The sequence below is a fragment of the Vulpes lagopus genome, chromosome 2 (assembly GCF_018345385.1).
Source record: "Vulpes lagopus strain Blue_001 chromosome 2, ASM1834538v1, whole genome shotgun sequence".
In the NCBI taxonomy this organism is placed as follows: Eukaryota; Metazoa; Chordata; class Mammalia; order Carnivora; family Canidae; genus Vulpes; species Vulpes lagopus.
In genome coordinates, this window is record NC_054825.1 from 70982561 (window position 1) to 71010143 (window position 27583).

The 27583-nt window shown below is 37.0% G+C and overlaps 2 protein-coding genes and 2 pseudogenes across 3 annotated transcripts in view; 1 reads left to right on the plus strand and 3 right to left on the minus strand.

The window, feature by feature from the left end:
* Window positions 1-27583, plus strand: part of FRMD5 (FERM domain containing 5) — a 334543-nt gene that overhangs the window by 26544 nt on the left and 280416 nt on the right. The gene's annotated exons all lie outside the window — the stretch shown is intronic.
* On the minus strand, window positions 6810-7362 carry LOC121484263 (annotated as a pseudogene).
* On the minus strand, window positions 12422-12832 carry LOC121484266 (proteasome maturation protein-like). Its single transcript, XM_041743235.1, has one exon. It carries the CDS (start codon window positions 12830-12832, stop codon window positions 12422-12424), a length of 411 nt encoding a protein of 136 aa, XP_041599169.1.
* Window positions 22233-22757, minus strand: LOC121484264 (annotated as a pseudogene).

Here is a 27583-nt window from a genome sequence, read left to right on the forward strand (position 1 = left end):
TCTTTCAACTTCTCCCTTCTACCTGGTGATTTTAGGTCGCAGAGATTAAAAAAAAAAGGGTTTTTCCCTTCTCAAAATATTTTTCGGGGGATTCCAATTCCAAAGGAATTGTTTGGTTAAAGATAATCTTCGTGTTAAATTCTGGAAGAATGGAGGAGAATCCAGGGGACTGTTTCATATTTTCCTTATGGAAAACAGTGGATGTAGACTATCCTGAAGGATTACATGCAAGGTGAGAATAAAAGATAATTTAAGCCTTCCAGGAAGCCAGGAGTAAATGGAGACGAAGAGAGTAAATCCAAGTGTAATACAGGAGCCAGAAATAAGCATTTCATTAAGAGCTGCTTAAGTTTTATACTTTTGGTTTCTATTGAATAAAATTAAAGTTGTCTTATTCAGGGCTCATGCATTTTCCATGTGAGCTCTCTGAGGCCAGTGATTGCACACAAGCACAGGAAAGATCAAATAGAGCAATTTGAAGTAGTAAGCAATGGGGAGGAGTAGCCTAGGTGATTCTGCAATGATATCGATCAGGGAACAACAGGGAGGGAAGAACCCTTTGAAGTGAAGGAAGCTTGTAGCAGCAGGTGAGGGATACAGATAGAATAACACTTATTTAGTCCGCTTGGCAGAAGAGGAACTAGGGCATTAAGATCTGCACCTAGGAGACAATCAGAAGAGAAAGGATGGGGAGAGGTGGAGTTAAAGTAAAATCTGAACTATCAAAAATGAAGTATCTGAGGAAAAGCAGTGAACTCCAATTCTCTTTGCATTGCCCCAGCCTCCAAGCAAAATTGCGTCTACAATTTTACATCTTACCTCCAAAATACATTTAAATTGATTCCCGGATTCTGATTGGGCAGTGAAGATACAATTTATGTTTACTTTCAGATAGTGGAGCTGTAAAAATTTTTGTATACCAAATAACTGTTCTTGTCATTTCTATTATAGTTTCAGTTGTGTTTGCCACCAAAAAATAAAATCAGCTCTAACACACAGGAATCAGAGACAAGAATTATAAAATTAATTTTAATTTGGCAAGTTGGTAAGCAAGTCTATATGCATGATTCTCCCACTAATGCTTGTGGGAACTTAATCAAATGGGTGATCTTATATATGTGAAAGAATTTTAAATTCAGAAGGATCCTCATACATAGTCTAGTCTGACTTTAAAATTTTAGAGATTAAGAAAAAGTTGGTATTGACTACATGACAAAATTACTTTTAATTGAGAAATCACTTGGAAAGCATGAAACTTAGTTGAAGCTGCTGTTTAAACTTTGTCATGGCCTATTCTGTTCTGTTTTCGTTATCTTGATATGAGACGTGTGCCTTCTAAATGCACAGTTTGATCTACTCTAACAGTTGTCCTAACAGTTAAATAAATTATCCTCCTTTTTCAGTGAAGGGTTGCTTATCTATTTATTGGCTGGTAATAAAGTTTCTAGATGCTTTCCTTGATTAGAAGATTATACTGTTAATTGATTTATTATCCTCAGTGTGTCTTAGGGGATACATAGAATCAGTGTTCTGCTTTGTTGAACAGACTTTCCCTTGGTGGCTCTACAACAAGTTTGAAGTTAAATTCTATTAATGAAATGCCTCATTAAAGTGCTTAGAATGCTTCAGAGAGGGGCCTTGGAATGGACTTCATTCAGTCATCCCAAAAATATTTATTGAGTATCTTTTATGTGACAGGCATTAGGCCAAGTACAGAATAAAGTCAAGGCCACCAGGATCCAAGTGCTAGGGAAGAGAGACCATTGCTGCTGTACTCCCCATCCTGGACTATGACCAGTGATGTAGGTACTCTTCTTCTCTCTACTGAACGTTTTTCTTAACCTGGGGCTCTAGGCCAATACCAGTTGCTTGGTGGTGGAACCTATTGGCCCTTTTGTGTACTATTACCATATTGAAAAGTCCAATTGATAAAGACAGGTTTCTTAGGAAAAAAATTACTAATGAATTATTTGCATTGAAAGATGCTGGGAGATATTAAATGTATCACCTATTGGTTTAGTTGGAATGACTTATTGACTTCCAGAAATATTGACCGAATTTAAATAAAAAACAAACTTAGACGATTTCTCACTTTGGATAAACCTTAATTTCTAACTAAGCAGTAAGAAGAGTCACTAGAAGAAAGTAGAAGTATTTATTTAATCTTTGCATACGGATAACTTTTTAAGCATAAAGATGATGGAAGAAATCAAAAAGGAAAAGATCAAAAGATGTATCTATCACATGAAAATTAATTTCATGTCAATACATCAAAAACAAAAGCTGGAAGGCAAGTGAAAATTTAGAAGAAAAAATTGCAGCTAATATGGCAAAAGATTAATATCCTTAGGAATAATAATAAAAACTCCTTATATAAACATTAAAAAAGAATCCAATTGCTCAATGAGAATAGTGCCCCCAAATGGACAATACAATTAGAAGTGACAATTTGCTAATGTTTACTTCACCTTCCTTGGTAAGCAAGAAAATATAAGTTAAAATGAGATGCCGGGTTTTATGATTTTAGGCTAGCGAAAACCAAAAAATATTCTGCTTTATTTATTCATGATTGACCTAGAGAGAGAGGCAGAGACATAGGCAGGGGGAGAAGCAGGCTTCCTGCAGGGAGCCTGATGTGGAACTTGATCCCAGGACCCCGAGATTATGACCTGAGCCAAAGGCAGATGCTCAACCACTAAGCCACCCAGGTGCCCCTGGTATTGTCTTTCTGAGAAGATCGGCAAGTTCACTCCCAGAACCTTCTCTTAAGGTAATGATGAAAAATACAAGAAAATAATTTTTATATCAAGATGTTTTTTATTTTTATTTTTAAAAAGATTTTATTCATTTATTTATGAGAGAGAGTGTGACAGAGACACAGGCAGAGGGAGAAGCAGGCTCCACGCAAGGAGCCCGATGTGGGATTCGATCCTGGGTCTCCAGGATCACACCCTGGGGTGAAGGCAGTGCTAGACAACTGAGCCATCTGGGCTGCCCTCAAGATGTTTTTTAGAACATTATTTTATAATAATGAAAAAATGAACATATAAAAATAGAAGATTGATTACGTATGGAATGATACGTATGGAATGTTTGTGCTCCCGCCAGAGGCTCTAGGGTAGAATCTATTCCCTGCCTCTTCCAGCTTCTCATGGCTGCGGGCACTCTTTGGCTTATGGCTGCATCACTGTAATCTTGTCACATTGCCTTCTCCTCTTCTGTGTGTAACTTTCCTTTGCCTCTCTTTTTTTAAGATTTATTTTGAGATTATGTGAGCATGGTGGAGGAGGGTCAGTGAGAAGGAGAGAGTCTTAAGCAGACTTCACACTGACTGTGGAGCCCCACTCTAGCAATGTCACGATGCTGAGATCATGACCTGAGCATAAATCAGGAGTCCATCTCTCAACCCATTGTGCCACCCAGATGCCCCACCTCTGCCTCTCTTTTGTAAGGATACCTTCTGATTACATTTAGGAACCACTGGATAATTCAAAATAATCTCCTGAATATAATTTATCTTTTTTTTTTTTTAAGATTTTATTTATTTGGGTGAGAGAGCAGGAGCAGGGGCAGAGGGAGAGGGAGAATCAGACTCCCTGCTGAGTGGGGAGTCTGATGCAGGGCTCTATCCCAGGACTCTGGGATCACGACCAGAGCTGAAGGCAGATGCTTAACTGACTGAGCCACCCAGGTGTCCCTGAACTTAATTTATCTTAATCACATATGTAAAGAGCCTTATCTACAGAAGGTGACATTTAGAGGTCCCAGGAATTAGACCCCATGTCTTTGGGGGAGCACTTATTTAGTCTGTTACGGAAGGTAATACATTAAAATCTTCATGGTGATTTTTCTTTGGGTATTATGGTTATGCACAATTTTAATTTTACTTCTCAAATCCTTCTGTCTTCCAGGAAGATTCAGGGAAATATTATTAACTCCGTGAGCTGCTCTTAAACTGCATTAGATATGATTTAAACCTTTACGAATTTCTTGATTATCAGGTCCTCTGCTTAGATGTTTAGAAGGGATTTAAAAATGTTAAAAATATGGGTTTTTCTCTCCTCCAGTTTTATGACAATTATTAGACTTAGAGGCTGTACCTGACAGTTAAATAAAACTCCTTTATTTTTCCTCCCATGGATTGCTTTTAAAAGATTTTTAAAAAAGATTTTATTTGAGAGAGAGAGTGCACACATCAGTAGGGAGAGGGACAAAAGGAGAAGGAGAAGCAGACTCCCCACTGAGCAAGGAATCCCATAGAAATTGGGTTCTATCCCAGGAATCTGAGATCATGACCTAAGTGGAAGGCAGATGCTGAACAGACTGAGCCTCCCAGGCACACTCCTAAAAGATTTTTAACCAATATACTATATTTAGTACTAATTAGCTTTCCCATTTTAATTAATGAAGGACATATATAAATTTCAATGAGAAATTCTGATCATATTATGAAATAATTGAATACAAGGTAACCTTAAGACTCAGTGTAGAATTTCCATTGGGCTCTTTGAAATATTGGAAATACCTCATAGATTATCACCATTATTCCCTTTGCAGATAGTCATTTTAATGGATGTTTTTAATTTCTAAATGTCCTGAGAGCCCTAGTTTGAGAATACCCTTAGAATTTACTTCTTGAAATATTTTTAAATATTTTTAAAATGATGCCTTATATCAAATTATTCTTCTCTTTTATTAAGATGACTGTTTTTTTTTTTTTACAAAATTAATCATTGAATCAAAACTTAAACTCGTAAATTTGTCATCTTTAATAAAATCATTTCTGCCTTTGTCAGGGCCCTTTAACTTTTGGATGCATTCAGAATATGTTTTTGTATTAGTAACTGCCTCAATTTACCTTTCATCTTCAGCTTACCTACCTTGCTTAAACTTTAGGAAGAAGTAAATGTCCCATTTCATTTTGATGGACAGATAGCAGTGTGGTAAAATATTAAGATTTAAAGACAGGAAAGTTCAGCTGTATGTACAAAACAGGATCTCATCCTGTTCTCAGATATGCTAATTCTTGGAGATGTCTTTATTCATTCCCAGCATCATTCTGGATTTTGGGTCCTTCAGGTTGTTGGAAGGTTGAAATTTTGTTCTTATAAAACTGAAGATTTCTGTCTCTAATATTGCTACTGTTGGCTACTACTATGAGTCCCTACTTTTCTTTGCTCCTTTGAATTCCCCATGTCCTTAAAGAAGCAAAGCAAACAAAGGGTTTGAATATTAGGTTTGGGACTACATAAAAAATGCTAGCTTGTGGGATAGGAAGGTGAATTTCAATTCTTTAGGTTATTTTGTTGTTAAGGTCTGGGTAGCTTTCATAAATCACAATGACTCCTTCCCATATACATATTTTGTTTTACAGTAGAACTATAACATAATAGGAAAAATTTTTTGCTTCAAAGAATAAATGTTGATGTGACCAAGTTTATGGTTTCATTTTTGAGGTTTATTGTATGCTGTAGTATCTAAGTCTCTTCTGTCTTATACATATTGGATAATATCTCCATAATTTATCCTGAATAGTATTATTTCAGTAATACTAGCTATTTATAAGTAAACTGAATGGACTTTCCTCAGTATAGGTATAAATATGTACCCTTATTGCCTGGGAATTTTAATATTTTTAACTTTTAATTACAGTTAATTATCACTGTCTTTGACTGGAATCCATGTACTTGGAAAATATGCTTGTAAAGCGACCACAAAATAATAGAGTTAAGCAAATCTATAATTTTGAAAAATCTCAGAAGCCTTACAATAGATACTAGAATCTAAGTAGTGGCAAGGATGCCTTTTTTCCCCCGCAGTGTGACCAGAGGAGATACCATGAAGATACAGAGGTCAGCTTTTAGGCCCAAACACCGTCAGTGGAATTGGGGCTAGAATTCTGTTTTACACAGAATTGTTGGGATTTTTTTTCTGCACCAATATTTCTTCAACATTTTGAAATATGTATGTTAAGTATGCCTCTTTTAATACTCAGAGGCCAAATGAACTGACTGTAACATTCTTTGGCCATATTGTTTATAAAGCTTGAGAGTCATGAAAATAGGTTTAGAGAATGATTTTCTCCCGAAGAATGAATTACCACAAGTTGAAAACTGGAAACAGCTTTGGAATTGCTATTGAGTTAGGAACTTAGTTGATGTAACAGAGGAGGTGGCACTGAAGTAATGTTCTGCTTCTTATTGCATTATACTACATGATATTGCTATGCAAAGGAGAAACAAAAACGTATGTATATATTTCTTGAATTTTTTCCCTGAAGAGTTTTTCTCATTATTTTCTTGTGTTGTTGGGAGGGATCAATAATATTGTCTTTATTTTTACCAATGTACCAAAAGGGGATACTGAAAGGAAATATATGTATCTCAGTATATATCAGTTTTTAAAATAGAATACAATGTTTTATGATAGGGAAAATACACTATTTCCTCTATTGCCCTAAGATTTCTACCATTTTAGCTCCCAGAATGTAGAATGTAACTATTTTTTTTAATTTTTTAATTTTTTATTTTTAGAATGTAACTATTTTGATAAATTCTGTGTTTCAAAACTGTATTGTAAGAGACAACCCAAATATCCATCAATTGATGAAAAGATAAATTATCATACATCAATAAAATGGAACAGTACTCAGCAATAAAAAGGAGCAAACCATTGACATATGCAACAACATGGGTTAATCTAAAATGTATTATGCTAAGTGAAAGAAGCCAGATACAAAAGGGTTACATGCAGTATAATTCTTTTTAATTTTTATTTAATTTAATTTTTATTTGCATTCTATACAGAATTTACTCCCGGGCCATAAGTTTGTTTCTTTAGTTTCTTCTGGGATATCTTTTTCTTCTGTGCAACCTCCTCTTCTGGTTTAGGAACAATCTGCTCTTTTTCAGTAAGAATCATCTCAATGTGGCAGGGAGAGCTCATGTATGGGTTAATCCAGCCATGAGCCCTGTAAGTTCTGTGTCGCACCTTGGGGGCTTTGTTCACCTGGATATGCTCAATGACCAGAGAATCTACATCTAAACCCTTAAGTTCAGCATTACTTTCTGCATTTTTAAACATGTGCAGTAAAAATTCAGCACTCTTCTTGGGCCACTGACCCTTTGTCCAGCCCCACTGTTTGGCCTGTGCACACCTACCAACTCCACCATTGTAGCGACGGAATGGCACGCACTGCTTCTGCAAAGTGACATCTTTCAGATACTTGGTGGCTTTTCGGATATGCATACCCTTGATGGCCTGGGCAGTTTCACACATGTTCTTAAAGTGAACACGAAGATTTGAACCTCTCGATTTGCATGATTTTGTAGGGTTTTCTGGGTCCAGCGAGTAGCGAACCATCTCTGGAGGTCACCTCAGGCCACTCGGGAGAAGAGCAGTATAATTCTTTTATATGATGTTCAGGAAAGGCAAAAATATATGGACAGAAATCACATCAGTGGTTACCAGGAACTATAGATGTGGAGAAGGAATTAACTACAAAAAGACACAAGACAACTTTTTTAGGTGATAGAAACATTCTTTATCTTTTTTTTTAAAAGGTTGTTATTTATTTGTTTTTCTTTTCTTTTTTTAATTCATGAGAGATGCATACAGAGAGAAGCAGAGACACAGGTAGAGGGAGAAGCAGGCTCCATGCAGGGAGCCTGATGTGGGACTCGTTCCTGGGACTCTGGGATCACACCCCGAGTCAAAGGCAGACGCTCAACTGCTGAGCCACCCAGGTGTGCGTATTTCTTTGTTTGAGAGAGAGAGAGTGAGCACAAACAGGAGTGGTAAAGGGAGAGGAAGAAGACGACTCCCCACTGAGCAAGGAGCCTGATGCAGGGCTCTATCCCAGGACCCTGGGATCATGACCTGAGCTGAAAGCAGATGCTTGACCAACTGAGCTACTCTGGCTCCCTGAAAGCATTCTGTATCTTGATTATGGTAGTGGTTATATGACTGTAGCATTTATCAAAACATTTCACTTAAAAAGGGTGAGTTTACATTTTGTAAATTGTACTGCATTAAATCTGACCAAAAGTTATGTTCTACTGAGTGGGTTTTCATCAAATATTAATTTACTGGAATTCAATTAATACTTGCTACCTGCTAACTACTAGCTTATTGTATCAGAGTTTTTATTTATTTATTTTTAAAAAGTATTTTATTTATTTATTCATGAGAGACAGAGGCAGAGGGAGAAGCAGGCTCCATGCACAGAGCCTGAAATGGGACTCGATCCTGCGTCTCCAGGATCACGCCCTGGGCCGAAGTCAGCGCTAAATCGCTGAGCCACCCGGGCTGCCCTGTATCAGAGTTTTTAGCTGCAAGCAACAGAAACTGACTTTGGCTGACTTAAACAGAAATTTATAGAAAAGACATGATTGACTTAGAAAATTTATAGGAAGAATGCAGAGCAGGGTTGGAAAATGGACAATACCAACAGAGGCTAGGGAGCACCCAGAATCCAGAATAACACTGTAGAGCTATTGGGAAAGGGTACTGCTACCTCTTCCTATGAACTCTGGATGCCATAGCTTGTCCCACTGTCACCAAGGGTCCTGGGAATGAGGCATCAGTGTCACACTGCTGCCAGTTCTGCCCCTCTGCACTTGATATTAGTGCTGCAACTGTCTTAACTGCTTGCATCTGGCACTAGAATGTCTTAGTCCCTGCTTCTTTACTCTAACAGCTTTAGAGTCAAGGTCTAGGATAGGAATGTCTAACATGCCAAGCTCAAGTCCTATGCTAGCTGCAAGGGAGACTGGAAGAATGTCTGATATTTTCAGTTTCTGCCAGTATCTCCCACCAAGACTCCTAGATAAGGCAGTACATACACTGGGCAGAAAAGTCCATGAGATTATATATATATTATATATATATATATATACATATCTCCATCAAAATAAGAGATTTATTTATTTATTTATAAAAATATTTTATTTATTTATTCAGGAGAGACCCAGAGAGGGGGGGGGGCAGAGACATAGGCAGGGGGAGAAGCAGGCTCCATGCAGGGAGCCTGATGTGGGACTTGATCCCAGATTCCAGGATCACGCCCCGGGCCGAGGGCAGGCGCTCAACCACTGAGCCATTCAGGTGTCCCAGAAGAGTTTTAAAACTTTATATAGCCCTTATTCTGTTTGTGAATAGGCCAGCATTCTGTTAATTTTTATTATTGTATGATGCTATTTATGAGTGTGTCACAGTCCAGCTTCATATATGATCTTTGATCTTTAGGCTGATTTTTAAAAGACATTGTAATTATCTTTTCCTTAGAGCAGTTTTAGGTTCACAGCAAAATTGAGATAAAGGCAGAAAGATTTCCCATACTCATGCATAGCTGCCTCCATTATTTAGGCTGATTTTAGTTTGAAAAATGGTTCTGAATCTGCAGAGAATGACCAGCAATATGTACTTTGTGCATGGCAAGTCAGTAGATGTTGTTAATTCCTCAAAGTTAAGAAAAGTATTTTTTAAGACAAAAATGTGCTTAAGATACAAAAACAGTACACTAAAAGAATGTACCATGATAAAGTGGGGGAATCTGATGCTAGGTTTTTCCCTGAGAAATGTAAAGTTGACTATAATATCAGAAAGTCAAACGAGAAAATCCTGGGCTTGACTTCTCAGAATCTTCTGAGATGATGATATGCACTAGTAAGTAAGGATGTTCAGGGAAACCAAAGAAACACCATTGCATGGAAGGAAGTGAGGATAGTGACAAGCAGGAAAGAGAGAAACCTCTTGTCTTTAGTTTGTCTTTGTTCCATTTGTCTTGCTTTGCCAAGAGGTGGTGCAGAGGTTAAGGAGCAGCATAAAATGGAGCACAGATTTGGAAGACTTCCTCTTGCTAGTAGAAAGGCAGAAATAATATAGAGTTAAAAATGGATGATGATGTCTATCAACATTTAATTTGGCTCATATGGAATGAAGGAGAAGCACTTGACTAGGCAACATTCAGGACCTCTGATTGGCTGTGCAACAAGGAAAGTGGACTTGTTAAAAATCTTAGTACAGCAAACAAAGGAGAGGGAGACCGCTAGCAGCCTTTTACCTTTGCCTGAGACCTAGCAGAAGTGACTCACTAGACATTCACTTCTCTTTCAGATCGGTAAAGAATGGACACTTGGGCATTCTGCTTCGATCTGATTATCAAATGATAGAATATCCATATGCACCGAAGTCAGGTTCTTAGCTCCATTTTGGACAGTTCAAAATGAGATTGAAAAATAAGTAATAGGACTCTAGAGCAGTTACCAAATGGACGTAAGAGGTAGGGAAATTTGCTATGAGTTGATTAAAAGAAACAATGTATTGAATCTGTTAAAGCCAAAGAAGTACATCATTGTCAAAATCAACACTTACCTACTTATTCAGAAAGTATTTATTGAGTGTCCACCTACTCTGTTCCAGGCACTAGTCATGTACAGAGGGTACAGCAAGGAAGGCAAACTATTGTCTGCCCTGAGGGGTTGACGGTCTACTAAGAAGTAGACACACTGAGTACAATCAAGAAATGCTATGTGCGGGGATCCCTGGGTGGCGCAGTGGTTTAGCACCTGCCTTTGGCCCAGGGCGCGATCCTGGAGACCCAGGATCAAATCCCACGTCGGGCTCCCGGTGCATGGAGCCTGCTTCTCCCTCTGCCTATGTCTCTGCCTCTCTCTCTCTCTCTCTGTGACTATCATAAATAAATAAACATTAAAAAAAAAAAAAAAAGAAATGCTATGTGCTTTCCCTAACATCCTGAGAGACTCCAGTATAATTTAAGCTCTGAAGATGGGGAGCCTTGGGGAACATAGGAGTCTTGAGACAAGAACATGAGATTTTCAGCCTGGAGGCAGGGAAAAAACTATGGCTTTAGAGAAAATGACAAAAATCTAAAATTGGCAAACTGTAATAAAAGAAAGGTAGCAGAGAGGAGAAATTCAGTGTTAGGCAATGAAATGTAAATACAATGTATTTATTCAGTGTAATACAATGAAATGTAAAGACAATGAAAAAGAGACAAATATAAAAAAAAAGTTAAAATACTGCCTATGTGTTGGATAAAGAAATGAAATCTTATTAAGGTTAAGTCGCTTTCTCAGAATTACAGAACCAGTGATGCCGAGGATTAGATTCCAGGTCAGTTGATTTTCAGAGCCTAAATTCTTAACCATTACACATTACTGCCCCTTAAAATCAACAAGAAGTATGGTTCTGTACAGTCGTTTAAAAAAATTCTTGTCAATCTTATTTCTTTTCTAAGTGATGTATTTGTTGTTAGTTTCATTATGTTGATTGTGCTTTGTACCTTACTTATGCTTTTTTTTTTCATATATGGATAGGTCAGTTATGTAGTTTCTGAAACCTTACCTTAATACTAATTTTCTAAATGTTTCTGAAATGTCCCAGGTACAATGGCAGTACTATGTTTACCAGCATTTGTCTTTATTTTTTTTTAACAACTATAGTGAAGGTTTATTTTTAAATAATTATGAATTTGTTCAGGGATACGTAGTGTGTGTACATGAATATTCTAATTTTTTCAATTTAATCATGTGATATATAAATCTATGCATTACAACAGTGTAATCAACATATCCTGGTTGATTTTTCATTTTAAGGACAAGACCAAAATCAAAACCTTTGAACTTACTATACTTTGCAAACTGAAAGAATCAAATAGCTACAATTCTAAAATAGCATCAGTAAATCCAGTATTGGGCAGCCCCGGTGGTGCAGCGATTTAGCGCTGCCTGCAGCCCAGGGTGTGTTCCTGGGGACCTCGGATCGAGTCCCACATCAGGCTCCTTGCATGGAGCCTGCTTCTCCCTCTGCCTGTGTCTCTGCCTGCCTCTCTCTCTCTCTCTTTCTCTCTCTCTCTTTCTCTGTGTGTTTCTCATGAATAAATAAATCTTTAAAAAAATAAATCCAGTATTTTTCTTGTATCAACAGGCTATACTGAAACAAGGTAAAATATAAATACCCTACGCTGTACTTAATTTGAAGTGTTAACCACTGAAATCAATTACAGATGTTTACTGTGAGATGCTACTATGAAGGTTGTAGACTCAAATACTGATAATGGTAATCAAAATTAAATTTATGGGATACCCAGAAAACAGGCTGAATTGAAATCCACACAATTTTAAAATACTCATGAACAACAATTTTTGAAAGACATAGAAGGCTATTGTTTTCATATAAATTGGGAGTTTTAAAATCATCTCCACTTAGTGCTTCAGTTGTCACATAGTCATAAACCAAAGACTAAATCATTTAAATGATCACAAATACTATTTAGGCAAAAATTCTCATTTGTCAGTACTTTTAATGTTGTATACATCAAATTATAGTAAAAAGATGACTATGAACAACATGCAGCCCCTCTATTTTCATGAACACGACAGATTACAGTAAACCGAGTTTATATTCCATCCAATGTGGTTCTCCCATTTAGTTCACTTTGTGATGTGTCATTAAGAATATCTTTGAATCCAATAGTCTCATCATTACCCCTTAAAATATCCAATGAAAGGTTTGAGCTTGGAAGAGATGGAAGATGCTGAACCTGCTGCACCCCACCCTTGAATTCCATTTGTAATTTTAGTGGAGCAAACAGACCCTGGATGTTTCTTAGTGTAAAAAAATTCATTTTATCTTGGTTGAGCTGGAAATTTTTTTCTGATAATTCAAGAGGATGACTGGGCAAAAGTTCATTTTTCACACAAGGGAGACCTTTTCGAAGAAGATCATGCTGTTCAAAAGGTCCACTTGCTGAAAGTTCAGTAACTGGAATACTGTCCTTCAGCTGAGATCCAAGTCCTCCGACATTCATCTTCACTTGCTCTGTGAACAGCTGCTCGGCCCTATTATCATCAGCCAGCCCCGCTGCTCACTTCGTTTCCACCAGCATTTATCTTTTAAAAATAACAGTTTTATTGAGATAATTTACTGACTTCTTACTAAATTGAGATAATTTACTAACTTGTCTTTTATTGAGCTTGTTTACTAATGTACAGTTCACCCTTTTAAGGAGTACAGTGAACTCATTTTTATATATATTTACAAAGTTCTTCAACTATTACCACTCTCTATTTTTAGAGCATTTTCACTACTCCCAAAAGAAATTCTCTACCTGTTAGTGGGCACTATTCACTTCCTCCTACCACTAGCCCATGACAACTACTAATCTAATTTCTGTGCCTATAAGTTGGTCTATTTTGGACATTTCACGTAGATGGAACCATATTGTATGTAGCCTTTTGTGAATGACTTCTTTCAGTAGCATTGTGTTTCTGAAGTTCACTCATGTTGTACCACGTGTCACTCCTTCATTCCCTTTTTAAAATATTGTGGTAAAACACATAAAATTTACCATCTTAATTTTTAAGTGCACAGTTTTGTGATATTAGATACATTCACATTGGTGTGCTTCATTCGTTTTTATTGCTGAGTAGTAATCCATCGAGTGGATATACCACATTTTGTTTATCCACTCATCATTTGATACATTGTGGATTATTTCTACTTGTTGGCTGTATTTTTTTTTTTTTAGAGATTTTATTTATTTATTAGAGAGTGCAAGCAAGCACAAGCAGGGGGAGTAGCAAGCTCCCCCTGGAGAAGGGAGCCTGATATGGAACTCGATCCCAGGACTCTGGGATCATGACCGGAGCTGAAGGCAGGCAGTTAATGGACTGAGCCACCCAACACCCATATGTTTTAGCTGTTAATGAACATTTGCCTGCTAGCATTTACTTTTAATCTGAAATGCCTCAATCATTATAAGGAAGAAAGGATTTTGAATTTGTATTTTCAGTGAACTCTTAGACCAATGAAGTATTACTGCTGTGCTTCTGGGAAATCTACTTCGTTTGGCCTCTGCGAAGGTGGCCTTATCCCCATTTGTAAGACGAGAAGACTATATATAGCTCAAAGTATTGTGAAAAGGAGTATGTCACATTTAAGACTAGCAAAAATTAAATGATTTCCACATGGCAGGCATCGGGGATAGAAGTTGGTTTTCAAAGAGGAAGGAAAGAAAAGAAGGATGCTTGGGCAGTTGCAGATGGAAAGTTGAAGTTTATCTTTGGGCTTCACCTAGTTTCCTTCCTCTTCCTGTTGGCATCCCTTGTTCCCTCATTGCCAGAGCTTTCTTGCTACTCCATTGTAGCAGTTCCAGTTGGTCCTTCCCTTCTTCACTTTCCCTCAAAACTGTTTGGTATGATTAAGTATCAGCTTACTTTGTACCACCCATGTGACCAATAAACCTGTGTTGCTTAGTTTGCTTTTTTTTTTTTTTTGGGTGATGGGAGAAGTATGTGTTTACTTGTTAACCCAAATCAATTTGTAGATGATGGAATGCCTGGTAATCTAAGAGAGTTTGAAGCAGGGTATTCATACCATTCAACCTATTGCACCTATTTAAAAAAAGACATTTGGTATACAGAAAGAGGGGGAGTGAGAGGTTCTTACAGCCTTTCAAGAAATTGTCTCTACCTTAAAATCCCAGGAAGGAATGCTGGAATATGAGAGTCATGATGATAATAGCTCACTACAAAGGCAGAGAAAAAAACCTCTCAGCTGAATGCCATTTCCTAAGGAAATAGTCATTGTAGAAGGAAGTATGGAGTAGGGGACAGTTTTGGAGCTTAGGACATTTAGGTAGAAGCAGAGTCAGATGAAGTTAGTACCATCTCTGATGGAGGGAGAAATTGGTCACTGAATGCCATCCCACTGCATTCCTGGTGATTACTAATGGTAGTAATTTATACAATCACTTATTGTTTGTTTAATTACCATGCATCACAACAATGATTATGCATTGTCAAATTATTGTGTTTTACTAGAAAACTGTACTTTCATAGTTAGGTACATTGCTCAATTACTCTCAATAGAAAACATTACTAGTGGATAAGTATAGTGTTAGGTGAGACTTTGTGGCACTTTTTAAATCACAGCATTCTTTTTAGTAGTCATTTAAAGGAGCAATGTGGTGGCCCTGGAGGTGTTAGAGTGGAAGCCAAGATCCCAATCTAAAAAGACTTATGATTTGTTGGGTGAATATCCGATCATCCTAATAAACTGTGCTAAGTATCCAGAGGTATAGGCAGAACGCGTTGGGAACACTTAGCTCAGGATGAGTGTGGTGGGGGAAAGCTTTCTGGCAGAAGTAACAGTTGAACTGTCTTGAATGACAAGTAGGAATTCGTTGGGCACAGAAATTGGAGGAGCTGAGGGATATTATAGGTAGAAGGAATAGCATGAGCACAGGTAGAGGCTTCTTTACCTACTTTTATTACTGACTTGGAGAGAGACCAGTAAGCATCCATGGATGGAAAAGGAGATATAAAATAATACACTTGATCCTGCTGACAGAGAGCACATGGTTCACTTACTGGAGATGCATTTATTCTTTTGTGCCACCACCAGGGTGTCATTTAGTGAATTACCTGCCTCTTTCATTGTACAATATGGCACACTAGTGGCTTGATAAAATTAATGCACCCCCAACAACAATTTACTTTCTTAAAAAAAAAAAACACTAAAACAATCAGGGCCAGTAAGTTGCTATGCCTTCTTTTAGCTGGTTATATAGGTGTTTTTTAAAAAGTTAAAAATATAGGGCAGCCCAGGTGGCTCAGTGGCTTAGTGCCGCCTTCAGCCCAGGGCCTGATCCTGGAGACCTGGGATCGAGTCCCACATTGGGCTCCCTGCATGGAGCCTGCTTCTCCCTCTGCCTGTGTCTGTGGACCCCCCTCCCCTGTGTCTCTCATGAATAAATAAATAAAATCTTTAAAAAAACCCCACAAAAATATAAAGGGAATTTTATGGACAAGGAACCTTCAAATAAAATGCTTAGATATATTCTTAGGTCTCACAAAAATATTAACGAGTGACAGAAATTAGTTTGAAAAGCTTCATTCAAACCAAAATGTCCAACAATAGGGGATTTGCATAATAAAGTATAGTATATAATCAGATACTATCCCACTTTATTTTTTGTTGATTTTGGCAGATACTATTCTGCTTTAAACATGAAGTTATAGAAGAATGTTATGACATGAGAAGATGCTCACCATGTTAAACATCAAAAAGTCATCTACAGAATGGTCAGTGAATAACAGGGTATCACTTTTGCTGGAATGTTTACCTGATAATCTCCAGGCTTTAGTAGCATAGGAGAATAAAATAGGTCCTCTTTACATTTTCCAAATGATAATAACTCATACTGACCATCCCCTTCCAACCTATCAAATTTGGGTCCATTCTATGAAACTTCCCCAGTTACTTCTGAGGGACCTAAATATCAGCAATGGCTACCATGAAGTGCCAGCCATGTTATTCATCTTTGGCTTACTTTTATTGAGAGATGGTGTACTTGATGAGCTTCACTGAAGCTACTGTAGACAACCTCAGCGTCTTGCCAGAGAAGCTGCCTCCTGAGTCCATCAAAGTCCTTAATTTTGGGTTGACAGAGTGGTGGTGGGCTCTATTTAGAGGTAGGGAAAAAATGGTTTCCTCCTCATATCTGGGCCATCCTTTGCTACTTGGGCTTTGAAGCAAGCATAAAATCCATAGACTGACTACAGAAGTCCTACACTTCTCTAACTGCTGGTCTTCATCCTTTATTTACAAGGGTTCAAACCTGGCAGATTAAAGAAGTTGCCATGTTCCCCAATCTAACCTGAGGCTTCCTTTGATTTCACTCTAGATGGATGGCACCATGATTTGCCTCACTGCTCAGGCCAGAAAGCTGAGAGGCTTTTGAAACTCCTCCTGTTCCTTCATATTTGGCCTCCCAGTCCTTTGTATTCTTCTGTCTTGCTATCTTGGAAATATATTCATCCCTTTTGGTTCCACTGCCTCTCAGAATTCAGACTTGAATTTCTCAGCTGGATTATATGTATAACCTCCTAATCCTTCCTGAAGCTTCCAGTCCTTCTTTCCCTCTGATTAGCCTCCATACTCTGTAAGCGTGGAATACATAGTCTTTTATGGTCTAGCCATGGTATATCTCCATTCTTTCTCCTGTCATGTAGTCTTCCTTCTAGGTACCTTATCTGATGTTTCTATTCTGCCACACATCTGTGGCCTTTTTTTCTTGTGGCAAAATATATATTACATAAAATTGACCACTTTAAAGCATATAACTTGGGCATCTGAGTGGCTCAGTCAGTTGGGTGTCCCACTCTTGATTTTGGCTCAGGTCAGGATCTCAGGGTCGTGAGATTGAGCCCCGCTTGGGGCTCTGTGCTGGGCATAGAGTCTGCTTGGGGTTCTCTCTCTCCTCCCCTGCCCGCCATTTACTTGCTTACTCTCAAAAATATAAAAAGGTCAAAAGTAAAGTGTACAATTCAGTGGCATTAAGCATATTCATAATGTTGTGTAACTAGCACCACTCTTTATTTTCAGAACCTTTCATTATCTCAAACCCAACATCTGTGTCTTTTTACATACAGCTTCTCTCTGAATGGAATGCCCTGCCCCCACACTCCCACCCCTGTTCCTCCTAAGGGTCTCTCCAGACTTGATTCTAATGCCATCTTGGCATTTGAGTCTGTGGAACTTTCCCTGATTATTCTAAACCTGAGTTAAGTGTTTTGTTTTGTTTGTTCTCCCATGCTACCCTGGATGTATTCCTATCATGATGCATCTACGATGTTATGATTGTAGGTTTATGTGGCTTTTTCCCACTAGACTTTGAAGTCTTTGAATGAAGAGTCTGACTGAGTCTTTTATCTCTGCATTCTTAGCTTCTAGCACTGTACCTGCTGTGAATAAATGATTGGATTCAGCTTCTTATCAGCTATGCAAATTAGCACTTGCTCCTGTGCTAGCATTGACTGAAAATCAGGTAGCAGGTCTAAAAGAAATTTCATAAATATAGGCTCTTTCCCCTTTCCATTAGATATTTATGGAATTTTGTTTTTGAGGACTGCTTTGAGTATGTAATTTCTCGGGTAGTTGCACATAGTTGCCTATATATATGACTTTAGTAGTGATGAGCTGAGTTAGGAGTGTACAGTAACTAAGCGAGAGGGACAAAGATCAGAAAGAGTAAAAATTTAGCAAAATGCTGAAAGTGTGTGGTCTTAAATATCCAGAATAGTGAGTTTTCAAGACTGCTTTGTCAGGTTACAAAAGAAATAAAGTATTATTTCTGTGCTATTGAATGGAAAATCAGGGAAAAGGCATTGGAATAAATCAAGGTACTAGACAGAACTTAAAGGCACAGCAATTTTTTTCCTCTTCTGTTAAAATTTTTTCCCCCTGAGAACAGGAAAAAAGATGGGAATAATTTTTTAAAGACAGAGCTGCTACTAAGTTGTTTTTGGAGCCCCTAACTTCACACAATAGTGGTTCAATGTTTCACTTCTGGTTACACTTCACCCTCATGTGGGATGCCGAATTTGTCAACAGGGGTGGGATAGAAGCTTTACAATTCCTAGAATAAAAATTAGGTATGGTGGTCTATCATCCATAAATGTTTCTTTCACTTCCTTTTGCCTTAAATTGAGTGAACTAAAATCCTAAGCACACCATTTAAAATCCTGTTCAGCCAGCTGCTCAACTGGAAAGGTCAATCTTCATCACTCCATTTACACTGAACAAACATATTTGTGGCAGCAAGAGAAGAGATCTGAATCAAGAAAAAAATGTATTACATTAAAGTGATTCAATTGTCTAATCAGACATATGACTTGAACATAATTTGAAGGGTCCTTGAAGTTTCTTTTTTTAAAGGCTTGGAATCAGAAATTTGCAACTGACACAACATGAGTCATGCAGATCTGGTTGAAGTTCCTGCATTTTCTTTTTCTTTCAACTCCTGGATTATATCCCTTCATTTTCTTTCCTGTTTGGAGTCTAGTAAAGAAAGGAAGTGAGAGTAATTCAAAGTGGAATTAGATTGTACATTTGCATATTGCGGAGCTAGTGGTATTTTGGATTTACAATTTATGATATAAATGATGTAGCAGTAATTGTTTTTCACCAACACATTTAGAAATTTCTGTTTCATCGCCTTGAAAAAGTAGTAGCTTGGAGTGTGGTGTACCTGATTAGGACTTTTAAAGTCATCCTGTTACTTAGATTTTTTTTTTAATCTTTAAATACTGATAAAAAAACCAAATTGTTTGAAGTTGCCTGCCTCTAAGATTTTAGTCTTGAATCATCTGGTAGTTTAGGATCACACTGAGTATTAATGTAACTGAAAGTTTTTTTGCTCCCCAAATATGTCATTTAAAATCTAAGTAGCAACTTGAAAGAAGGATGTTAAACTATTTTTTTTTCTAGAATGCTTAGCAAAAGCATTTACTTTAAAGATGTTCTGTATCTTTTCTTTTCTTTTCTTTTCTTTCTTTCTTTCTTTCTTTCTTTCTTTCTTTCTTTCTTTCTTTCTTTCTTCTGTATTTTCTGATCAAAACGAATGTTGTTTTGTCAATTGATTTGTCTCAAAGTATGTATAACTTAGAGGAAAATGCTTTTCAATAAAGCAAGCCTGTAAGCACTGCTGCTTGAAGGGTACTTTGGTGATACTAATAACTTAAACATCTATTAGGCCTTTCATGTAATCAAAATAATCCAGTTATTTAAAGAGGAGTAATTTTGAAGCTTTAGCCCTTAATATGAGAGAAACTTGTGCATCACAAATACAGAACATGTCCTATATTGATGCTTATGGATTATTCTTGGATATTTGGCTGGCAGGGAAAAATTTTGAGGTATACTTTGGATCCTTTAAATGAGTGAGTGTTGACATAAACTACACTTTTTTTTTTTTTAATTTTTATTTATTTATGATAGTCATACAGAGAGAGAGAGAGAGAGAGAGAGAGAGAGGCAGAGACACAGGCAGAGGGAGAAGCAGGCTCCATGCACCGGGAGCCCGATGTGGGATTCGATCCCGGGTCTCCAGGATCGCGCCCTGGGCCAAAGGCAGGCGCCAAACCGCTGCGCCACCCAGGGATCCCATAAACTACACTTTTTAAGAGGTCAAGGTTGTGGGTTTCTGAAGACAGGAGATGTGGTCTAAAGATATAGGAATGAAACATCTGAGGGGATTTGGATTTCAGCTCTCCATGAGAAGAATTAATGTGTGCAAAAGTTGTGTGTGTTTAACATGATGTAGAAGATGTAATCATGATGACACTTTTTGAGAAGTTTGACTTCCAAGTTTTAACAGCAGAACAAAAAGATACAGAATGAAAAGTTGATCTATCTCATCACCGATGTCCAGTCTACCAGCTTGTCCTCTTAGAAGCAACCATTGGGACTAGTGTCTTGTGTATCTAGAGTGGTCGGTTTAAAAGATGTATTCCCATTGTTTATGATGGTACCAACTTGCTAGTGGGTATAAGTCAAATTGTATGTCAAATCCCGTTTTCATACTTCTAAATGGCAGAGAAAAGTGGGATTTAGTTTCAGAAGCAGCAGCCTACCTGGGTTGTACAAAAGTTGAGGTATTCCTCAATTTTCATGTATTATATGTTACTGGAAACATATGTATAAGTCAAATGTGTAAACCTCGAACCTTAAACTCACATATTTTAAGGAAGGCTGGGAATTCTAAAAGCTACTACAAATACTTTATTTACTTTGCAAATGGGCATGTAGTTGACTGACATATAGCCATTGAGATGAAAGTTTTTTTCAGTATGCTTACCACTTTTATCCTTGCTTCAATAGTTCTCCGTTTATGAATCTATGTTGGTCGTAGCTACCAACTTTTACTCCCCTCCTGTTCTCTGGAGAACTTCCTGCATATTTCATTGTACTCCTTTTTGCATCTAGCAAAGGGTTACTAAAAAAAAAAAAAATGAAGGGGGGATTTAATTAATGAATAAACATCTTTTTACCTTGTGAGACCATAGAAGGTAGTGATCATGGATTCAGGTTTAGGGATATTTTGAAATTGAGAAGATAATTCTAGGTCATAGTTTCCCAAAAGTATTGACCATAGAACATATTAAAGTATAAAAAATGAAATACATGAGATGCATAATTAGTTCATGGATTAAAATGGAGCAAAACAATTTTACAGAGAAATGATCAGAATTTGAATCGTTTGCCTTTTTTAAAAAGTAGGGTCTTAATCCATAAGTAAAAAATTTAAGAACAAAAAGAATTTAAAAATGCAAGATTAGGGCACATGGGTGGGTCAGTCAGTTGAGTATCTGCCTTCAGCTCAGGTCATGATCTTGGGACCCTGGGATTTAGCCTCCAGTTGGGCTCTCTGCTCAGCGAGGAGTCTGCTTCTCCCTCTCCCTCTGTGATCTCTCTCATTCAAATAAGTAAATAAAATCTTAAAAAAATGCAAGATAAAAATGTTTAAATAGATTTTTTTGGTTGTCAAATACAGCAGAGAAACAAACATTAAAAATGAGAACAAAGTTTTTGTATTTTGTACATAACCACTGTTTACTATTCGGAACCTGGTCGCTCAGTCCTATCCTCACAGCAGATGTAGCATCAAATCTGTTTATTTTGTTGCAGCATAAGCCTATTTCAGAAAGGCTTTTTGAAACAAAAGGAAGAACGTGAACTGCAGAGTTGCAAAAATCTGCTCTTGAAGTAGACAGCTCTGAAAATTATAAATTGTTTCATGTTGGACAGCTCATCCTCTGATTTTTTAGGGACCAAGTGCTATGAGTAGTATTTTCACATTGAAAGGGTCTGGCTTTTTGCTTGTTTGGGTTATGCATAGATTGTGAACTAGCCATAATTCACCACAATTAAGAATGGTATCAATATTTCATATAATAAAATATCACAAATATGTTGAAATAAAATGACAGTATTCATAATATAGACCGACAGGTATTGAATTGGCAATGCATGTTCTGTGTAACTGTGTGTAAATACTCGGGGTAAATGACAGATCAAATTTTCTTGACATGTCAAGTACTATGCTATTATGCGTATTTTTATTTTTTCACTCCTTAGAAATATACATTTTTAATACTTTAGTTTAAAAGTATATCAAAAGACACACATATTAAGTATGCAGCTAGATATCACAAAATAAATATATCCTTGTAACTAGCATCTGGATCAGGAAATAAAATACTACCAGCACTCCCAGAAGCTCCCTCATGACTCATCCCTCTTCCTCAGCACTACCTGTTTTCCTACCCAAAGCTAATTACTATCCTAATTTGTAACGATACAGATTACTTTTGCCTTATTTGAATATGTATTCTTTTTTTTTTTTTTTTTTTTTACAATCCTGAGGTCTTTTATTTTCTTTACAGTTATCATGCCATGAATTCATAGGGAATGGGTTCCAGCAGTTCAGGCTCCTTTCCATTGGTTCTCACAAAGTGTGCTTCTCTGGGTGGGGCAGGCTGGCGCTTCAGTTGGACCCAAGTACCTTTCTCTTTGGCTTCCTTCTTTTTCTGATCATATTCCTTCACACGCTTCAGGAAGCTATCTCGGCTCTTTGAGTGTTTAATACAACTCAATGTGGACATTAATTCTCTTGGCAAGAATCTTGCCCTTAACTTGTTTGTTTACAACAATGCCAACGGCATGCTGAATAACATTGTAGACTCTTCCAGTTTTGCCATGGTAACATTTGTGGGGCATTCCTTTTTGAACAGTGCCCATTCCCTTGATGTCCACAATATCACCTTTCTTATAGATTTGCATGTATGTGGCCAAAGGAACAACTCCATGTTTTCTAAAAGGCCTAGAGAACATATAGCGGGTACCTCTCCTCTTTCCCTTTGTGTTGGTCATTTTGCGAATTACTGGAAGATGGCAGTTCCGCTGAATATGTATTCTTTTGTGTCAATTTTTATCCCCTCAGCATAGCATTAGTCCAATTTATCCATGTAGTTGAGTGTATCAGTAGTTCATCTCTATTACCATGTGGTAATCCACTGTGTAAATATACCATAATTCCATAATTCCAAATCCATTTTGTTTTTTTATGGACTTCTGAGGTTTTCTTAGTTGAGGGCTATTATAAATAATAGCCTTAATAATATGGATATTCTTACACATGTTTTTCATGTTCCTATATTATATATATATAATATGTATATGTGTATATATGTATGTGCATATATATAGTTATCTATATATTTATAACATATCTAGTAGTGGAATTGCCAGGGCCTACAATATATTTCTATTCAACTTGAATAGCTACTACCAAATAGCTTTCTAAAGGGCCTGTATGACTTCAGTGCTTCTCATGGTATATGTATGGTGTATGTACACTATACTACACCTTGCCAACACATGTTGTTATCTATCTTTTTAATTTTAGTCACTCTGCTTGTGTATGATGATATTTTGTTTTGTGGTTACTTTGATCTTCTCTAATGCTTAATAAAGTTGAGCATCTTTTCATATGTTTGATTTTTGGGAGATTTTTAAAAAGTGAAGTATCTGTTCTAGTGCCTATTTTTCTTTCTCAAAGATAGCTGTACAATTAAGTGGCTTTTAAAAATTATTTAAAAATTTATTTATTTATTTTAGAGAGAAAGAATATGCATGAGTCAGGGGGGAGGGGCAGAAGGCCAGGAGAGAATCTCAAGCTGACTATGTGTTGAATATGGAGCCCCATGTGGGCCTTGATATCTTGACCCTGAGATCATGACCTGAATCAAAATCAGGAATTGGATGTTCAACCAACTGAATCATCCAGGCACCCCTAATTAAGTGGCTTTTGATATATTCAGAGTTGTACATCCATCACCAGATCAATTTTACAATGTTTTCTTTGTGCCAGAAAGAAATCTTGCACTCTTTAGCTGTCATCACACCCCCTCCTTCTCAGTTCTCCACCTACTCCAAACCCTTGGCAACCACTAATCTACTTCTATTTCTATAGATCTGCCTATTCTAGACATTTCATATAAATGGAATTGTACAATATGAGATCTTTCTTTCACTTAACATAATCTTTTCAAGGTTCATCCATATTTCAGGACTTTATCTTTTTATGGCTGAATAATATTCCATTGTATGGACATACCGCATTTTATTTACACACTTATCGGTTGATGGGCATTTTGGTTGTTTCCACCTTTTGGCTACTATGAGTAATGCTGCTATGAACATTTGTGTACAACTTTTTGTGTGTCAAGATAGATTTTTATTTCTCTTGGGACTGTGAATTGTTTCTTAAAGATTGACATACAGTAATAACTCTGTAAAAGTGTATAGTGTTTTTCTTAGTCATATATTTAAAATAAATTTTAAAATAAATATTGCTAACATGTTGTTCATGGAACACATATTTTTGTGGAATACCAGTGTTCCAAGGAGCACATTTTGAGAAAGATTTCTGAGTGGTCATGTTCTTCAGTGTGACGTGAGGAGAAGAAAGGTGTGAGCTAGGAATCAGTGACTTATAAGTATTTAGTACTGGATTCTCATTTCACAGATTTTTCAATTTGCATTTCATTGTTGAAGGAACTGTGGTCAATGCTACGTGTTAATATCTTCTTTGATAGGGATAGAGGGCAAATGAGATTTTTATGAGTCCAGAAGACCTAAGAAACAGTCTTTTAAAACAATAGGAGAGAGCTGTGTGATTTCCAAAATCTTTCTATAAAGGATTCAGACTCTTCATCTTTTAAGATGATGATAGCTATGTAGAATTTGTTTTGTATAGGCACTTTCTACAGTGCACCAGAACATGAATTTGCAGGCCAAATAGAAAAGAGATTATCTAGTGGTTGCAATAAAGGCTTCATCCATAAAGTGTTACCTGTTTTGCAATGAAAATATTCACTAAAATGTAATTAGCAATATACATTAAGCAATTTTCACTCAGAAGCATCTTACAAATATGCTCTGATTATAAATCATAAATACTCTTTTACACTATTGGGTAGGATTGAAATCCAAATTAATTCCAAAGAAAAAACTTCTGTTCTCTTAGTAACCAAACAGGTAAGTAGATAAATAACATAGTAATTAGGGAAAATAAAAAACTTGTGTAATGTATGGATTGGTCTATTCTTAACACCTGTTTTGTAAGTCATGTTAGAAGACAAAATTCAACTTAAGTTCACATCAAAGTGAAAGTTCAATTTGATTCCCACTTTGAAAAACTATAATGCATTAATTTTCTCCATGGTAATAGAGTATTGCATTTTAAGTCCCCATTTCCATATGGTAAACTCCTTTAGTATGATGTATTTTTTCTTCTAATAAAGATGATAAAAATGAAAGACAAGGGGCTGATTATATTTTATTAGCGACTAAATGTGCTCACTAAGTTACATGTGTTAAATCTTGAACTTTCTCATTCAGTTTGGCAGAATTATCCTTGGTAACCATGTGTCCCTGCTGCTTATTAAACATAATTGAACTTCTGGTGTGCAATCAGAATTGAATCAAAAGAAATATGCTAGCATTTTCCAGACTCTCAGTAGCAACGTCTAAGGCTGGATTACTTAGAGTTGGAGTCCTGGTCAGATAGCTTTTACACTGAAATGGATTTTACACCAAATCCATTTTTTCTGAACTATAAATTTTATCTAAGTTTCCATTTACCTGTTTCTGCCAAACCTTACTCTAAGAACCAAAACCCCTAAAATCTCTTATTAACACCGGTGATTAATCCCTGGTAGTTTTACTGATATAAGAGCACTTCATTTATCAAACATGTGTTCAAGCAAATACAATACTGAAAAGTAATACCTGAAGTGGAACAGTGATTTTAAAGAGATGCTGGACTTGAGGGAGTTAAGTGTTAATGCTGCACTAAGTTGATAGTGCCATAACAGATGATGGTTTCCCATTCCCACTTTGGCCTATGGTGAGTAGCAGGTGCATTCAGTTCTGTACAGCCTTGCAATCTGCCAGCTCTCTGATGGCCTGGAGCATGAGGTCCTCAGGACAAATGTTTGTGGGAGGCCTTTATGGTAGGTCTGTCAAACAGAATCAGTGGTGAGGCAGCAGAAATAGGGGAGTGGACTGCTGCAGTTTATATATCCTCCTGGGATTCTACTCCAGAAATTTTAATTTTAAATCTTAGTAAACTGAGAAGAGTAAGAGCTTTCCACCTTCAGAACAATTTATCAGGACAAATTCAATTATAAGTCTGTGATGGTGTGATTCTGGTGAGATTTCGACCAGAAGTCTTTTCTCTCCTGACTCTTGTACCAATGCTGCAATTAAAAACCAGTTTTCTTTGTGGCCTACCACAGTAAAGGAATAAGCAGGGACTTCCTCAGTCTTCTCATAGTTTAGAAGGTGTGGATGTCCTATAGACTTGACTCACTCTGTTGCAAATTCTCCCTTTGAGAAGGAATTTGGTGAAAATGAATAGACTGTCTTAAAAATAACAATGGCATATTTATGAATTGTGCAAGCATCCAGATGTCTGTTGCTTATGGGAAGATGTGTTTGAAATAGATAGGCAATAAATGGTGGCTGGGTTTTCATGCTAGACCTCAGAAACCATTTAACTCAGGAAGTCTCTGCACAGGGAAGTTGTTACAATCTGGCATCCTTTAGAGTCCCAGAAGCCACAAAGTCCTCTGGGCCCAAGACACTCTGTAGTTTAAAGCGTTGCATCATGTGAAGTCCAGTGGGTGAACACTCCTAAGCACATTCCTTGCTATGCTCACTGAGTCATTGCCAGGCTTTTCTCTGTCCTGTGTCTGGGCCCTAACCACTGTCCATGTCTAGTGGGTTAGAGATAGGAAGCAGTCAGCCCCCAGGTTAGTAGAATCGAAGGCCGAATGGGCCTTATTTACAAATTTTCTTTTGATAGGTGTTTTAAGTGGGAAAGAAATTAATACATGTTGATAAAAATAATACAGGCATACCTCATTTGTGCTTCGCCTTATTGTGTTTCAGAGATAGCCAATAGCCTCACCATAAAAAATTCTTGTTCTTAATCAGAAGCTTGCTTTTTTTTTTTTTTTTTTTTTTTTTTAAGGAAAAAGGGAAAGAGAAGCCCTGTAATGAAATGTGTAGAACACTGGCCTGGGAATCCGGACACCCAATTCTCTCTCTCTCTCTCTCTCTCTTTTTTTTTTTTTTCCAATTCTTACTTTTGACTTTGCGCTCCACATTGTGAACTAACTTGTGCAAACAGCTTAACCTCTGTTTGCTCATATGTAAGAGGCAGATAGGGAGAAATGGTCTCTAAAGACTTCTCCAGTTCCAAAATACTATGTTTATAGGAACTCAATGTATTCTGCACCTACATACAGTTGTAAGGCTTTTGTGAAATGTCATTGCAGTGTCTGATGGTCAATTATGTTTAAACAGGATGAAAAATAATATCCTACCAGAAGAGTGAGACTCTGGTAAACCAAGATTATGCCTGTGAAAGTGGAGCTGCATGATTGGGTTCTAGTTGCACTTAACTACTAAGTAAACATTGAGACTTTGGGCTCTTGAACTCTTTGGGTCTCTCTTTTCCTCTGTAAAGATTAGGTGAACCTCTAGATTATCTTTCAGCTCTCAGATTCTACTGGTATCTCTAATAGGTATTTAATGGTAATCATAACATCGAAATGATTCAGTTGTGTTTGTTTAGCTGGTGGTGGAAAGGAACTGGTTACAGAGAAACAGACAAAATCAATTATTGAATGTCTACTGTATTCGA